This window comes from Anolis carolinensis, chromosome 1 (assembly GCF_035594765.1).
Source record: "Anolis carolinensis isolate JA03-04 chromosome 1, rAnoCar3.1.pri, whole genome shotgun sequence".
NCBI lineage: Eukaryota > Metazoa > Chordata > Lepidosauria > Squamata > Dactyloidae > Anolis > Anolis carolinensis.
The window spans coordinates 94,968,697-94,985,771 of NC_085841.1; the positions used below are offsets into that span (position 1 = coordinate 94,968,697).

At 41.0% G+C, this 17,075-nt stretch overlaps 1 protein-coding gene across 11 annotated transcripts in view; it reads left to right on the forward strand.

Annotated features, from left to right (window-relative positions):
* The window catches only part of fam184a (family with sequence similarity 184 member A), a 127,397-nt gene that overhangs the window by 89,093 nt on the left and 21,229 nt on the right, over window positions 1–17,075 (forward strand). For 8 of the 11 annotated variants that reach the window (XR_010005729.1, XM_062979427.1, XM_062979454.1 and 5 more), the window contains exons 10-12: window positions 1,452–1,493; window positions 4,000–4,212; window positions 11,221–11,374. Coding sequence is in view for 10 of the 11 variants with exons in the window: in XM_062979427.1 (XP_062835497.1) it covers window positions 1,452–1,493; window positions 4,000–4,212; window positions 11,221–11,374 (409 nt within the window). In the remaining variant the exon portion in view is untranslated. The remainder of the gene's footprint in view (window positions 1–1,451; window positions 1,494–3,999; window positions 4,213–11,220; window positions 11,375–17,075) is intronic. The other 3 variants (XM_003215564.4, XM_008120285.3, XM_062979439.1) reach the window with 2 other exon arrangements.

Genomic DNA, 17,075 nt, shown 5'->3' on the forward strand with positions numbered 1-17,075 from the left:
AAAAAGATATACGTGTCCACTGAGCTGGTAGCTGTCAAGGAACAACTCTGGATTGTAACACATATTTAGCTAACTTCATATTGGAAATTGCTTTGTGTATTGAAATTCTTTGCACAGTATTGGGGAATGATAGATAGTTTTCCCATGTTCTTCACACTAAGGGGGTAAATGGGATGAAAGTTGCTTCAATATAGAGTTTGATATCCAGCTGCATATATTAGGAGAACAAAACCATGTAAATTTCCAGTATATGTAGATTACAGGTTATGTAATTTTGAATACACTTTACTCTGCATTCAACATGGGTAACAATATCCTATTGTTAATCTCATAAAATGCAAACAAAAAACGTTAAGCTGTTTTTAAAAGATTTATCTGATACACATCTGATTTAAGTAAGCAAGGCATGAAGGGTCAGCTTCAATGACAGTCTAATGCAGATTATAGTTCCAGTGCAGCAAGTAGCTTTGTTGTAAGTACAAAAGCAATCTCTTTCCTAGCTCATAATATTTGTCTTTTGAACAAATTTGAATTTCTTTCTTTGTAAAGCTAGATAAAAAAAACCTACAACTCATGCTTCTTTAGCAAAGACATTAAGGAAGAAAAGTACATAAATCAATATGAATCACATCAAGACCATTGCTGGTTTGATTGAAAGATGAAATAATTTAAAGTGAGTGGTGTCTGATTCATAAATCATGTATCCAGAAAAAATGATCCATCACACAATTTGAACAATTGTATTGCTCATATATGTGTTGCATCTGATGTATATGGTGATACACCACTTATACATGCTAACTGTGCATCTTCAGCTTGTTAGTAAATTGCACTATACTACTATATATAAAATGTAATTTTGCTATGGATCAGTAAATAACATTATTTTAGGGTTCATACCTAAAAATTAAAAAATGTGCATTAAACTTCAGGCTCATTTAAGATTGATCTGCAGTATAACATAGCCCTAGATAATTATGCTGCCAGCCTTAAAAATGGCAAAATTATGTGATCATTATTTCAAAAACATTGCTGAACACTTGATTAAAATATTCAAAAAGATATGCTAGGAAGCATGAATAATCAATAGATTATTGTTCCTTCAAAATATATTTATTGAAGTTTCATATGTATCAATTTGGAGTTCAAAAATGAGACTTTAACATCTAAGTATAATACGATTTATGAAATGTCTTCCATTTTGCCCTAATTTTTCACATTTTAACAAAATGGGACACCATGTTTTATTAATGTTGTCATTTCGTATGTGTTCAGTGGACTTCTATCACAAGCCATAGCAAAAGTGTTCTATGTCAGCTTTTCCCAATCAATTTTCAACATATTTTCCTTGTCAAATTAATATTAGTATTCTGTGTCTTACTGTCCCTTTATCCCATCTTCTTAGTTATTTCTGAATGTTTCCCTTTATTTCTGTGATCTTTCCTTCATAGCGGCACTGTCTCGGTGAAGCTTTGCATAAATCTATCAGCAATGTAAGTGAGTTGCACTTACAAATTATACATGAGGGCATGCTTGCACTTCTCAGCTTGCATACTGGCCAGTGCTGCATCTAAGCGTTAGCCTTTGAAATTTGAAAAAAGGTGTTCAAGGGAAAGTATTACCCTTTAATTTAATAAAAAGCTCTGTGCTGCATTCATTCTTTCATTCATATGTGTATGTGTTCATATCATTTGACATCACACAGTCATTTTCTGTGTTGTAAAAACAAGCTTGCAGGCAGTCTGTTTGCATATGGTAAAGCTTTTTTAAAGCATGAAATGCGTGGTACTATGTTGTAATTCAGTTATGGTTGAACGCCCATAGTTCTTCTGTTGTGAAAGAAAAGGGTGGAATCAAATTCCCTTGTGCAGAACACTGTGCATGCATACATGTGAGCGGGTGCACACACACTCCACACTTGATGGTTGGGGAACCCTTCGGAGAAGAATTCAAGGATAGTTACTTTCTTTTCTGCATAAGAATTGCCTTACATTGACATGTGCCAGCTAATACTTCAAAGTGATTTTTAGAATAAATGCAAAAATATTAATATGTTTCTTCTTAAGGACTATCAAAATAGCAAATATCCTTGTGGCAGTGAATTATAGTGACAAAGATTTTGTGGGCAAATCTTCATGGCTATTCCACAATTCACTAATGTAGGGTTAGTTGATATGCAGTAGTTTGTCTCCCATTGAAACAACCCCTTACAATGCAATCTTGAAGATACCTATTCAGAAAGATATGCCAGTGGAAGGAAGCCTCAGGCAGGTGGATTAAACCTTTATGCCCAAATCCTAACAAAAGAGGTCTGATAATTTGGTTATGGTGTGTTGTGCCAGTATATATGTGAACATTAGAACTAACAACCGGAGTGATGTCAATGGCTGTCCAGATTTGAGATGTAGTCCTGGATAGAGAAATGCACATGGACCTGGAGAGGTTTTCTTGGTACTCCTACTGTTTGTTTTATTTTAAGCCATTGTGCTCCTTCAGATGGGTATTCCACTATAGAAAAGGTTTTCAGAATAGTGTAATCTATGTGCATGTTTCTCCACTGCCTAGTCAAATGGCTGTATTAATTGAAGCCATAATTAATAATGGAAGGTTCTTAGAAATTTATATCTTTGCATATTAAGCGGCTTACTTTAAACAGTTTGTTGTTTACATAAATATACTGTTTTTTTAAAAAAATGCAGTCTTTCATTTGCTTTTAAAATGGTGAGATAAAAAAGAAAAATGTTCAAGATATCTGTATTGAGAACCACAATTGGGCTACTTCTGTCACTGTTTGGAAAATCTGCCTTTTTACTAAATGCCTGTGGATTGTGTGCAGGGGTTGCTCTTAGGAAAGCTCTCCTTGACTCCATTTGCCTCCTCCCAGTCCCTTACAAAAACTGACTTCTACTTATAAGCTATCGGCCATTTTAATTCATGCTAAGTTCCTGAAACATTCCACTAATCAGCATTTACTTCACCACTCCATTTGCTTCTCCCTCCCAACAGCTACATGCCTCATACTCATATACTAAAATAAATAATTATTTTATATACAAATCCATGATATCACACCCTGCAGTTTACTTTCATGTTTTGTGGAGAAGAATACCAGTCCTGGCACTGTTTTTCTTGCCTGCTTATGTTGGACATAGTGTTGTATTTGTCACAAAATTCACTGCAAAAAGAGCTACATCAACTCAAATGTGCTGTATGTGATTTGTATATGGTTTTCTGTGTAGCGCCTGTGTTTCACAGGTATACTGACTTGGAGTGTCCAGATCTGAAGAATGACATTTGGACTTTACCAGATTCAAAAAGGTCACAATCAAAATATGGGCTTAATTGTAACTTATTTAAAAGAGTGTGAATTTTCTTTAGGAATTCAAAATAATTTTTATTGTTGCTTATGTGGCATAGGGTATTATGATTTCTTTTACAAGTGTTAAATACCTTTAGTTTATTGAAAATAGTGAATTGCATAGTAATTGCATAGAATTATAAACTTATAGGACATTTTTCTATATGGCTACTCAAATCTTATTGATTACTGTAAATCTTATTGAACATAGTGAACATCCAAAAAACTAAAAAAGAGGATGGTGGCATGAATTTGTCTTTCAAATGTGTGAGTAGTTCACAGAGGTGGTTGCTGCATAGTTTATAAAAATTCAAATTGATTTTCTATTTTTTATCTAAAAATGTTTGTTTTGGGTTCCTAATTTATTAGAGATATTCTGTACTGGAATTTCTCCTTAAAATAAATGTGTTACATAACCAAAGAAATCATGATTGAAGAAAGAGCCTTCTACGATTGAGAAAGTGTATTGTTTATATTACAATCTGTTTGATGCATTATAGGATGGCTACTCATTGGGAGGGTGAAACAGTACAGATGTACTATGCACTTTTCTGAGCTGTGAGCATATTTGTTGGGGGGGACTATAAATAAATATAAATATAATTTGAATTTCTACGGATCTTTGTTTTTCGGCAAACTAGATATCCCTGCTAAAGCAGAATCTGGAAATGCAGCTTTCCCAGTCTCAGACCTCAATGCAGCAGCTGCAGGCACAATTTAGTCAGGAACGACAGAGGCTGGCCCATGAAATTGAAGAGTTGGAAGTGGAGCATCAGCACAGGCATACATCTATGAAAGAAGCTCATATGCTTGCATTTCAGAACCTGGAAGAAACAAAAGAACAAGAACAAAAGGCATGTTTATTTGTACCTCTGTAGCATTTTGACATTTTCAAATGACAGGCCACAAGAAAATGAGAAACGTCACTGTGTTTTCACTCAAAGAAAGGTTGTTCATCTTCATTTGGCACTCTTTAGTCACACTTTCTCAGTCTCAGTAAAAGGGTGAGGCAAGCCATCTCTGAGCAAATCCTGCCAAGAAAACCCCATGATAGATTTCCCTTGGAGTCACCATAAGTCGGAAATGACTTGAAGGCACCCAACAACTGTTAAAATAAGTAATTATTATCTATTTAGTTATCTCATGTTCTCTGAAAGTTGTGTAACCTGTGTGTATATAAGGACCTCCACCCACATTTTCCCTTACCTTTACTCATTCTTCTGCTGATTGATCAAAGAGCAGAGGACATAGGAGGAAAAATCTAAGATCAGAGAGATCTGTATCCAGCCTTGGAGAGAGATTTCTAATCTATTCTGTGGCATCCAAAATAAAATACTGTCCCAGGGACTGCTGTTTAGCAGTTCTGACTATTTTATCTTCTGCAAACGGGGTTCCCCTGAGAATATGACCAGCAGAAATTATCTCTCTACATTTGATTTATTAGTAACGTCTGAAATTATACTTTTCCGATCTCAAACATAGCAAGCTACCACTGTAATCAGTTGTTTTCTATATTTGGGAAGGACAGGTTGCTTACCTGTAACCGTGTTTCTTCGAGTGTACTCTGTGAATTCACACTAATGGAGAAGGCTGCGCCTGCGCAGGCTCCAACGGATACTCTTCCAAGCTAAAGTTTGAAATTTGGCGGTAACCCCGCCCCTCTTCCCGGAGGGTATAAAGGGCGCCCTCCGCGCCCGCTCTCCAGTTCCTACGCCGCAAAGGCAGCGAGAAAGGGAGAGGTTTGCATGTGGGGAAGGAAGGGCGGGATTGTGTGAATTCACAGAGTACACTCGAAGAAACACGGTTACAGGTAAGCAACCTGTCCTTTTTCTTCGTGTACTCTGTGAATGCACACTAATGGAGACTAGCAAGCTGAGGTGTAGGTAGGTGGGATAGCAAACCCGATAACCAGTCTAGTGTCCAAACAACACATTTATTGAGCACAAGGTGCAAAAACAAGCAAATGCAACGGTCAAAGAAGCGATGCAATAGCATATAGTGCAAAAAAAAAAGAAGAAAAACCGATCCTTGTTGTTAGGATCCAGAACACAATCACAACATTGTAAGTGAGCAATAGTCTGTAAGAAAATACAGAGGTAGGCATAAACTCATTCTCTGAAAACAGAGGGAGAAGTATTCAAAAAAATACATTTCAGTGCAGTGGGTAAGTATAGTACACAAGCACTACGTTAAAGAATCCCTGAGCACATCGATTACAAACGGGGTGGATGACAACGGTCAGCCTGTAAGAAGGATAAACCCGAAAACTGGTTTTGAGTAAGGCAACAACATTAGGTAAGGCAGGAGGAAAGGACGGACCTGGCAAAGGCCGAGTCCTTGAGGTTCTTTGAGTCCATCCTGTAGTGTGAAACAAAGGTGGATGGAGTGGACCAGATAGCCGCTCGACAGATGGAGTCGAGAGGGACGCCCCTCAGGAAGGCCGTAGAGGTGGAAAGGCCCCTCGTAGATCTAGGGCGGATCGAAGAGGGGGGTTGGCGTTTGGCCAGCTGATAAGCGAGCTCGATGGTCTGAGCAATCCAGTGTGAGAGTCTTTGGGAAGAAAGTGGTTCGCCCAGTTTATGGGTAGCGTAAGCAACAAACAGTCTAGGTGACTTACGTATGTCCTTAGTCCTGTCCTTGTAGAAAAGGAGGGCTCTCCTGACATCGAGGAGATGGAGTTTCCGTTCCAGAGAAGAAGAAGGATTAGGGAAGAAAGCAGGAAGTATTATGTCCTGGTTCAGGTGAAAAGCAGAGACTACCTTAGGTAGGAAGGTGATGTCCGGGCGAAGGACAGCCCTGTCGTGGTGGAAACGGAGATAGGGTTCGTCCACCCGGAGAGCAGCCAGTTCCGAAGGCCTGCGCGCAGAGGTGATAGCGATAAGGAAGGCAGTCTTCCAAGAGAGAAGGTGAAGGTCTGCAGAGGCCATAGGTTCGAAGGGAGCTGAGGCTAGTTGAGAAAGAACGAGTTCGAGGCTCCATCCGGGAGTCGGAGGTTGAACTGGAGGGTGCAAGTTATTGTAACCTCGAAGGAAGGTCTTAATGAGGTTGTTAGAAAAGAGAGAGAGTTGTCCCTGACGTTGGAAATGCCAGGAGAGAGCAGCGAGATAGGATTTTATCGAGGCCAGAGAAAGTTGACGATCCGCAAGGGAAAGTAGGAAGTCCATGACCAGCGGGATCGAAGTAGAGGCGGGATCGACGCGTCGGTCCCGAAGGAAAGTCTGGAATTTTGCCAGCTTGTAAGCATAGGCCTTCGATGTGGCCGGTTTGTGAGCGGCGCGAAGGATCGCCTGCAGGTCTGGGTGGAGAGAATTTAAGGAAGTATCCTCCAGGCAGTCAGGTGTAGGGACGGGACGTCGGGGTGGAGGACCTGTCCCTTCTGCGAAGATAGTAGATGAGGGAGAGTTGGGAGAGTGCGGGGAGGATCCGCACACATCCGGAGTAGCATGGGATACCACGGCTGGCGTGGCCATGCAGGGGCGATCAGGATGGCCAATGTCGGTGTTAGATAGAGTCTCTCTATTACTCTCGAGATGAGAGGGAAGGGAGGAAAAAGATAGACGGGTTCGAGAGTCCAGTCGAGGAGAAACGCGTCTCCGAGACAGCCCGGAGTCGAGTTTGGAGGTAGTCTCGCTCCGAAGCGAGGAAGTTGAGCGTTCGAGGGGGAGGCAAAAAGGTCCAGAGCTGGCCAGCCCCAATCGTCGAAGACGGATTCCAGGATCTCGGGATCGAGACGCCACTCGTGGGGGGAGGTCGTTATTCTGCTTAGAGAGTCTGCTAGAGTGTTTTGAGCCCCCGGAAGGTGAACTGCCGACAGAGTTATGTGTCTCGCTATGCACCATAGCCAAATGTCCATCGAGAGAGCCATGAGTTTTCTCGAGCCCGTACCCCCTTGTTTGTTGATGTAGTACATGGCTACTACGTTGTCCGTTTGGATTAGAACAGACTTGTGGGGAAGAAAGCGAGCAAACGCCCGGAGGGCTTTGAAGATTGATAACAGTTCTAGAAAGTTTATGTGGTGAGACCTTTCTTGGGTGGACCACAGGTCCCTGACGGTGAGGTACGACATGTGGGCTCCCCACGCAAAATTGGAGGCGTCGGTCATGATGGTGACTGACGGTAGGGAGGGATAGAAGGGAAGTCCCACACAAACGTTCGCTGGGTCCTGCCACCAACGAAGGGAGAGGCGAACATGGTTCGGTACCGTGAGAAACATTGAGCTCGGATGCCGATGGGGTTTGAAAGAGTCTATAAACCATCTTTGGAGAGGTCTGAGACGTAATCTGGCGAAAGGGGTAACCATGACCGTGGAGGCCATGTGACCCAGAAGAACTTGGACCGCGTGGGCTCGGATCCTGCGGTTGCGGAGGAGGAGAGAAAGGTGCTGTTGAAGGGCTAGGAACCTGTCCTTCGGTAGGGAGGCGGTTTCCGTGATGGAGTTGAAGAGAGCTCCAATGAAGCGGATCTCTGTGGTTGGGAGGAGTTGAGACTTTGAGACATTCAACTGAAGGCCCAGCCGTTGCAGGAGAGAAAGAGTCTGTGAGATGTGGTTTTGAAGGGATGAGGGGTCGGACGCGACAATCATCCAATCGTCCAGATAAGGAAAGACCATAATGCCCTGTTTCCTGAGGTGCGCTGCCACCACGGCGACCACCTTTGTAAAGACCCTTGGGGCCGTGACGAGGCCGAAAGGGAGAACTGTGAACTGGTAAGAGTGTCCCAGGAGCTTGAAGGAAAGGAAGCGTCTGTGGGATCGACGTACCGAGACGTGGAAATACGCGTCGCGTAAGTCTATAGAGGCGAAGTAGTCTCCGTGTCGGAGCATCGGGAGGATGGAGGCCACTGAAACCATTCGAAATTTTGAAGGCAGAATGAAGAGGTTTAGAGCCCGTAGGTCGAGGATAGGCCGAAGACCTCCGCCCCGCTTGGGAACCGTAAAGTATCTCGAGAAGAAACCTCGAGTGTCCTGCTCGGAAGGAGAAGGCTGGATTGCGCCCTTCGCCAGAAGGGAGTCGACCTCGGCGCATATTTCCGGTGAAGGGTCGGTGTGGAGGATGTGACCCGTGGGTGGCAAAGTTTCGAATTCCAAGGCATAGCCGTCTCTGACAATGCGAAGAACCCAGGCATCTGAGGTGATAGACTCCCATTCGCGGTAGAAAGGAGCTAGGCGGTCGAGAAAAGAACAGAGAGGAAGGATCCGGTCGGGGCCTAGGAACGGCATGGTAGTGGCAGTAGTAGTGGAGATAGAAAGATCCCCGAGAGAGTGGGCGTCAGGCCCGTCGTTGGGTTTGTGGCATAGCTGCAGGACCTTTGCCCCGACCTTTCGGGACCTGGTGCTGGCGGCGAGGTTGTTGCTGATGACTGTGGTGACTCGAGCTCGACGAGCATCGAAACGGCTGGTGACGAAAAGGCTGAGGGTAGCGACGGTACCGTTGCGGGAACCATCGGGTCCGCTGAGCCTGAGGTTGATCGGTCCCGCACTTTGTTGCGAGAATCTTGAAGTCGTGATTGGACTTAAGTTTGTCATCAGTGCCCGAATTGAAAAGGCCCTGGGTGTCGAAAGGAAGGTCTTCGATCACTTGTCGAGAGGAAGAAGAGAGTCCTGAGGACCGAAGCCATGCATGCCGTCTGATCGCGACCGCGTGGGCAATCATTTTTCCGGCGGTATCACCGGTATGCTTAGCCATTTGAATTTGGTGGTGTGCGAGAGAGTCCACCTCCTGTTAGAGGGTCGAAAGGACTGACCGGTCTTTGTCAGAAAGCTTGGCGAAGAAGGGTTGGGCTTTCTCCCAGAGGATCTGTTGATAAGCGCCCATGCAGGCCCCGTAGTTTGCCATACGGCAAAGGAGGAGAGCACCGGAGTACAGCTTGCGGCCTACCGCATCGAAGCGTTTGCCCTCTCTGTCGGCAGGGGAGTTGGAGTGTCGACCCGACGATTGGGAGGCCTTTACCACCATGGAGTTTGGGTCAGGGTGATGCTTGAGCCATTCCAAGGCTTCGTCATCGGTTCGGTACCAGGCCTCTATTTTCTTAGAGGTTGGAGGTATCGAAGATGGAGTCTTCCAAGATGCCTGGATGACGTCCAGGAGGTATGGAAGAAAAGGCAGCAAGGTGGCTGGCGGGGCTTGGGCTTGAACCCTCTTGAAAACGGGGTCGGTAACGGCCTTTGAAGTTTGTTTAATTTCCATCCCCAGAGCGTCTGCCATTCTGACCATCTGGTCGGAGAAAGCCCGAATATTATCCGTCGGGGAAGGTGGGTCGACCTCGTAGGCGTCGTGAGGCGGGGAGAGGTTGAGACCGAGAGAGACAACGGAGGCGGAAAGTATCAACTCGGGGCGTTCGATATCGGGGTCATCCTCCTCGGGCCCTTGAGGGGACCGGGGAGGAGAAACAAGCACAGAGTCCTGATGAGGTATTACCTCAGGAGCAGGGAGAGCCGGCTGTGGAGGAACGCCTTTGGACGCGGAGGCCTGGGCGGCGCGGGCTAAGCGCGTCATCTGTCTACCCCTCTCAGGTGTTTGAGCCGGGGGAAAGAGTTCTTGTCGAGCCGGAAGACGAGATGGTGCCGGCTGGGGAGCCTTAATAACTGTCCTGACCGACCTGTCGGGGGAGGCTTGAGCGTCCGCATCCGAGGACTGACCATGAGGAGAGGAAGAGGAGCGGTGGCGTTGTGCTGGTTGGATAGGAGAGGATCTCCTAGAGGAAGGCCCAGAGGAGGGGACGTCCTTCTTCGAAGACGCTGAGGAGGACGACCTCTGGATCATTCGTTTCTTTGCTGGGGGTTGTTTCGACGCGACCCTCAGCGATTTTCCCGGCGTCGGGGGAATCGGGCACACAGCTGCCGAGTCAGATTGAGCCCGTCTGGATTCCTCCTGAGCCCTCTTGAAGGCAATCTTTATGGCGGAAGAAGATGGCGGCGAAGCCAGGCGGGATCGAGTGGAAATGGCCGAAGCCACCGAACTCGAAGTTGATGAAGGGCCCATCTTGCCCGACCGGGTGGATACCGTAGCGGTGGTCACCGTGCAGGGCGGTTTGGTCGGTCGCGGTCTCGAGGTTTTCGAGGTTTTAGATGATACCGACGGAGCAGGCCTGGACGCCATCGAGGCCGAGGTGGAAGTGGAAGCCTCAGGAGCAAGAGTTTTTTCGTAAAGAGCTGCACGGAGTCTTGCAGCTCTATTTCTTCTGGCCTGAGCTGTAAAGGCCAGGCAAAAACGGCAGGTACCGACGACGTGGCTTTCGCCAAGGCAGAAAAGGCACTTAGCGTGGCCGTCGGAATCTGGAATCTTAGCGGCACACTGAGTGCACCGTTTAAAACGCGTGGTTGACATAAGAACGAAGAGTCCGAAGTTAGCTTTGCGGCGGAAAAAAAGGAACTGGAGAGCGGGCGCGGAGGGCGCCCTTTATACCCTCCGGGAAGAGGGGCGGGGTTACCGCCAAATTTCAAACTTTAGCTTGGAAGAGTATCCGTTGGAGCCTGCGCAGGCGCAGCCTTCTCCATTAGTGTGCATTCACAGAGTACACGAAGAAAAATAAGCATTTTTAAAAATGTACTCATCACTGGATGGGATTGTGAGTATTTTTGTACACTTTTAATTATGTTTTGCATTTTGAAATCTTTTGGTGACATTTTCATAAAGTTCTTTTTGTGCAAAATGTTTTTGTATAAAACTTTTTTTGCTGCTGCTAGTGGGAAAATGTTTTGGTTTCACATTCTTGCATGGAGAAAATGTCTTAGTAGTTGACTTTATGGAGTTATCATAACATTTTGAAACACTATTTCTTTCCAAGGATGATAAAAATGTTTGAATATTCTTTAAATCCCTAATCAGTGCTAAACATTTTCTTTTCTTTTTAAAATTACTTAGGAACTGGAGGCACATTTACAAGAAAAGCATTCAGAAGAACTTCAGGCACTGAAAGAAGCCCACAGACAATCTATGGATGCTTTCAAACTGGAAATGGAACAGGAACTACAGACTCTTCGTTTTGAACTGGAAGATGAAGGAAAAGCTATGCTTGGTACTGTACTTTCTTGTCATTGTTTACAACTTAAGCCATTATTTCAGCTAGCATGTGGTGCCAAGACTCGATATGTTCATTATACCTTGTGGTACATCTAGCTTTTTAAAGGTGAAGACTCAGGCTGTTTTTGAGATATAGTTAATACCCCATAATGTACAGTAATCATTGCCAACCTTGGATTCTCATATATTTGGGAGCTGAAATTCCCAGAATACTTTTTGCAAGCATTGCCAGTTATCAGGTATTTGTGGAATTGTCATGCAATAACATCTGTGGGTCTAAGGTTGACAACCACTGGCATGTAAAGTATACATTGTATAGTGCTGTGATACAACTTGAATAATATCTTGTGGCTTGTTGCCATTTGTTCATATAACACTTGTTTTGGGCTTCAGCTCCTAGAACTCCTGACTATTGGAAAAGCTGGCTAGGACTTCTGGGGAACTGGAAGCCCAAACACCTGAAGAGCAACAAGTTGGGCAGGCATGTGCAGCTGCCTCAGTCCCTCTGCATGAAACAGGAAGTGACCAGAAGGTCACTTTTGGTTTCAAACAAATAAACATCTAGATATTTCAATGAATCTTTTACTTTTTAAAAAAAGCAAGAGAGGCACACTCCTTGTTTCAAAGAAAAACCAAGCTCCTTGGACATTTGATTCCCTCTTTTTATTGAGGAAATGCTACCTCTCATTTGTATTGAAAAAAATATTTTAATCACTGGTGAGCCTCCAGGGGCCACAAATTGACCATGAGATTACAAGACACCCATGAACCACATGGAATTTCTGAATGGTGGAGAATAATCCAATTATAAACAAGTCAGATAAAAAAGACGGGTAAAAAGAGTACTTTCCTTATGTATTGTATCCCCATTAAGTTTTATTCAAGAATCAGTTTTATCTTTGTAGAAGAATGTAAGGAATACTCACAAATTGTCTAATTCTCAAAAATACGGAGTTTTTCAACACACTGAAACACTCTATGAAGAAAATGTGGAATGACAGTACAACCCCTGTATCTGCTGGGTCTCTATATGTGAATTCATTTATCCCTGTATAACAAAATATGCCCTTTCTAGGCATTTTCCAGTTTCTCCAGCAAAACTATGGTATTCCTGGGCCAGAAACCCTTCATTTCAATAGGTCTTACTATTATCCACAGTTTCATGTATTGATGCCAAGTCCAGAAATGTATCACCTATGGATACAGAGGTTGTACAATATTGTAAAATCTTCCACATTTCCTTTTTTTGAAAAAAGGGGGGTTAAAATTGTATAGGAAGTAGTGATTTATGCAGAAAACAAGAAATTGCTAGACACGCAAAACAAAGTACATAAAACTTTTGATTTGTTTCTATGCAAAACAAAGTTTTTTCAAAAAAAATTCACAGAGAAGTTTCCAAATTGTCAAAATCCACAAAAAGATTCACAAGCTGGCTTAGCAGGAAGTATACTTTTGATATTTTTTCTCATGAACTCAAGAACAGAATAATATTAAAGAATGGATCCCATCAGAACTAGCTTTCAAAGGCAACGAGGGAAGAATCCTGGGAACTTTTGTATATTTGGAAAATAAAAGTCTTAATTTGTAATATTTACGCCCCTAACAGGCCAAAAACCCAATTTGTTAAGAAATTAAAAGATTTGATAATGGAACATGGATTTGAAAATTTGATTGTATTGGGCAACTTTAATGGAGTGATGAATTTAGATATAGACAAAAGATACAAATAGAAAGAAAAACAAGGGGGGGGAGGAAACTACCAAAAATTTCATTAACTTACAACAGGAATTCGATCTGCAAGACGTATGGAGATCCCACCACCCACAGGAAAGAGACTACACTTTCTTTTCTGACAGACATCATGTATGGTCACGAATAGACATGGTCTGGACTTCAAATTGTCTCACAACCAAAATATCCAAAATAGAAATATTAGCCAAAACCCACTCGGACCATTGCCCAATCAAATTTATAATACATGAGAGTAAAAAACCAGGGAAATGGAGATTGAATGATTTATTACTGAAATCAGAAGAAGATATAGAAAAAAATAAACTTATACTGAAGGAATATTTTCAAATTAACACAACCCCAGGAATCTTGATTCAAACGGTATGGGAGGCTAATAAGGCTGTTATGAGAGGCCACTTTATAAGACAGAATGCATGGAGGAATAAATTGAGAAATCAGAAACTATCAGACATACAAGAAAATATCACAAAATTAGAAACAAAATTTAAAAAATCCCCCAAAAACCAAAAGTTGAAAAAAGAATTAGAACTCCTGAAGCTGCAGAAAAATAATATAGAAATGGAACAACTAGCAAAAAAATTGAAGTTCATCAAACAAGATTACTTCCAGAATGCCAATAAGCCAGGCAAATGGCTGGCAAGAAAAATAGGAAACAAAAAACAAAGACAACACATAATTAAAATCAATACCAACAGAAAAAGCTATCAAATAGATAAATAAATATTAAAACAATTCGAGAATTTTTATAAAACCCTATATAACAGCGACCAAATTAAAAAAGCTAACATAATGCAATATTTAGGGAGAAAAAAATTACAGAAGATTACTGATAAACAAAGAGAATATCTGAACAAACCAATTAATGAAGGAGAGATAAAGATGGCAATCAGAAGGATGGATTCAAATAAAGCACCAGGCCCGAATGGATTTTTGGTTGTATATTACAAAACATTTGAAGAAGAATTACTTCCCTACCTCAAAGAATTGATGAATAACATTCTTAACGAAGAAAAAATATCAAACTCATCGAAAGAGGCCAACATAACAATAATACACAAAGAAAAGACCGATCCGACTAATGTAAAAAATTATAGACCGATTTCCCTCTTAAATATTGATTATAAAATATTCACCAATGTACTAGCAGAGAGAATGAAAGAATTTTTGGGAGACTGGATCAAAGAAGAACAAACTGGCTTCCTTCCAAGTAGACAATTAAAAGATAACGTTAGGACAATTATTGATATTATTGAATATTATGAAATAAACAATCAAAAGAAACTAGCCTTACTAGCAGTAGATGCTGAGAAGACATTCGATAACATCAACTGGGATTTCTTCAAGTTGTTAATGAAAGAATTAGACCTAGGATATCAATTTATAAACGCAATACAAGCAATATATGAGGAACAATCGGCAACAATATGGATTAATGGACTAAAAACGAAGAAATAAAGATTTTAAAAGGCACCCGTCAGGGATGCCCTCTTTCCCCCCTTATTTTTATCTTTGCCATGGAAATTCTGCTAAACACGATAAGAGACGACACAAATCTTAAAGGGACCAGAATTAGAAACAACCAATATAAAATTAGAGCATTTGCCGATGACCTAATTTGCATTATTGAAGACCCAATTGAAGATATAAAGAAATGGTTGAATGTCATTGAAGAATTCGGTAGTATAGCAGGATTTAAAATAAACAAATGTAAGTCAATGATGTTGACTAAGAATATAAGCAAGGCGGACCAAGAAAAATTAAAAGAAATCTCCGGGCTTCAAGTGACGAGTAAAATAAAATATTTAGGAATATCAATCACAGCAAAAAATGTACACCTATTGAAAAACAACTATGAAACAAAATGGCTAGAAATAAAAAGACAATTGGAAAATTGGAAAAATTTAAATCTTTCACTTTTAGGAAGAATCTCGGCAATTAAGATGAATATCCTGCCAAAAATTCTTTTTTTATTTCAAAATTTACCAGTCCTCAGAAATATGACTATATTTAAAAAATGGGAAAAGGACTTAACCAAATTTATTTGGCAAGGCAAAAAAGCTAGAATCAAATATGTTAACCTAATTGACGAAACAAAAAGAGGTGGCTTGGGAGTACCAGACCTAAAATTATACTACGAAGCAAATGCCCTAATATGGATTAAAGATTGGATGACACTAAAGAGAGAAAAAATTCTAACATTAGAAGGCCACGACCTTCGAATAGGGTGGCATGCATACTTATGGTATGACAAAATAAAATTGGAAAAGAATTTCGGAAACCATTTTATAAGATCTACAATCGTGAAAACTTGGAACAAATATAAAGCTAGAATCTACCCAAAAACCCCCCTCTGGGTATCCCCATTGGAAGCAGGACAAAGGAGACTGCTAGGCTGGAGGAAATGGCCTACTTACAAGGATATACTGAAACAGACTGCTGGAAACATTGAGATGAAATCCCAAGAAGATATCAAGAAAAAATTCACAAATCTCTCTTGGTTTAAATACAGGCAACTCAAAGAATATTACAATAACGACAGGAAAGAAGGATTCATGTTAAAAGAAACATTTTGGGATAGAATTATGAACTCGGGGAAAAAACTAACAACAAAGATATACAAAAAAATTTTAGAATGGCAAACGGAGAAAGTGGCAGTAAAAGAGTGTATGACAAAATGGGCAATGAATATCAAGAAAACAATTTATATGGATCAGTGGGAGAGTATCTGAAACAAGAAACTAAAACAAATGTATTTGTATGACCTAAAAGAAAACTGGATAAAAATTTTCCACAGATGGTGCATAACCCCAAAACAACTAGGACTTGTAAACAAATCTCAACAGACCAACTGCTGGAAATGCAAGAAAGAACAAGGATCCTTTTTCCACATGTGGAGGACTTGTGAGAAAGCAAAAAAATATTGGAAAGAAATCCACGAGACAACCCAAAAAATCTTAAACATAAAATACCAAATGAGACCTGAACATTTACTATTAGGGATTTCAGAAGAAAACTTAAAAGAAAATGATGAACTTCTACTGAATTATATGATGACAGCAGCGAGAATTGTTTATGCAAGGAATTGGAGGCAAGAAGAGATACCGGACGTAGATCAATGGATACTAAAGTTAACGGAAATAAAGAATATGGACAGATTATCATATCTACTAGCTAAACAACAAGGACTACCAAAGAAAAACACTGACTGGCAACCATTAATAAACTTTCTCATGAAAGAAAAGAACTTTAAAATAATATAATTATAGAATAATTATGAGGGAAAATAAGGAAATATATATATATATATATATATATATATATATATATATATATATACACACACACACACACACACACACACACACACATACATATACATAAAATAATACGGATAACAGTGAAGCTTCAACTACAAGGAAAAACAGAACCATTGGGGCAGACCCCCACACAGACTAGAGTCAATATAGATAAAGATGGAAATCTATGGAACCCAACCTTCCCTTTATTTATTTATTTTTTCTTCTTTTTTCCTTTTTTTCTCGATTAAATCTTTACACATTTTCTATTTCCTACTTTACTATAATTTAAAATGTTCCCCCACTTTTATTGTATCTCTTGAAAAACCTCACAATAAATAAATAAATAAAGAAAGAAAGAAAGAACAGAATAAGCAAAGGTTTACATCCCTACAGTACTCGTCTGTGTGGAAATTTAGACAGATACCAATAATATTACTGCTACATGCTTAATTTTAAAGAAACTATTTTAGTACTGCCTTGGTTGAGTAGTTTACTAGGAGAACTCACAGCCTTTAAATAGGTACATAAATAATAAAAAACAAAACAAAACTTTAAAGCATCTCAAAATACCATAAGCATGGGACAAAGGAGTTTTGTTACTCTATGGATATTATAAAATTACACTTAATCAAAGTGTATGAACAA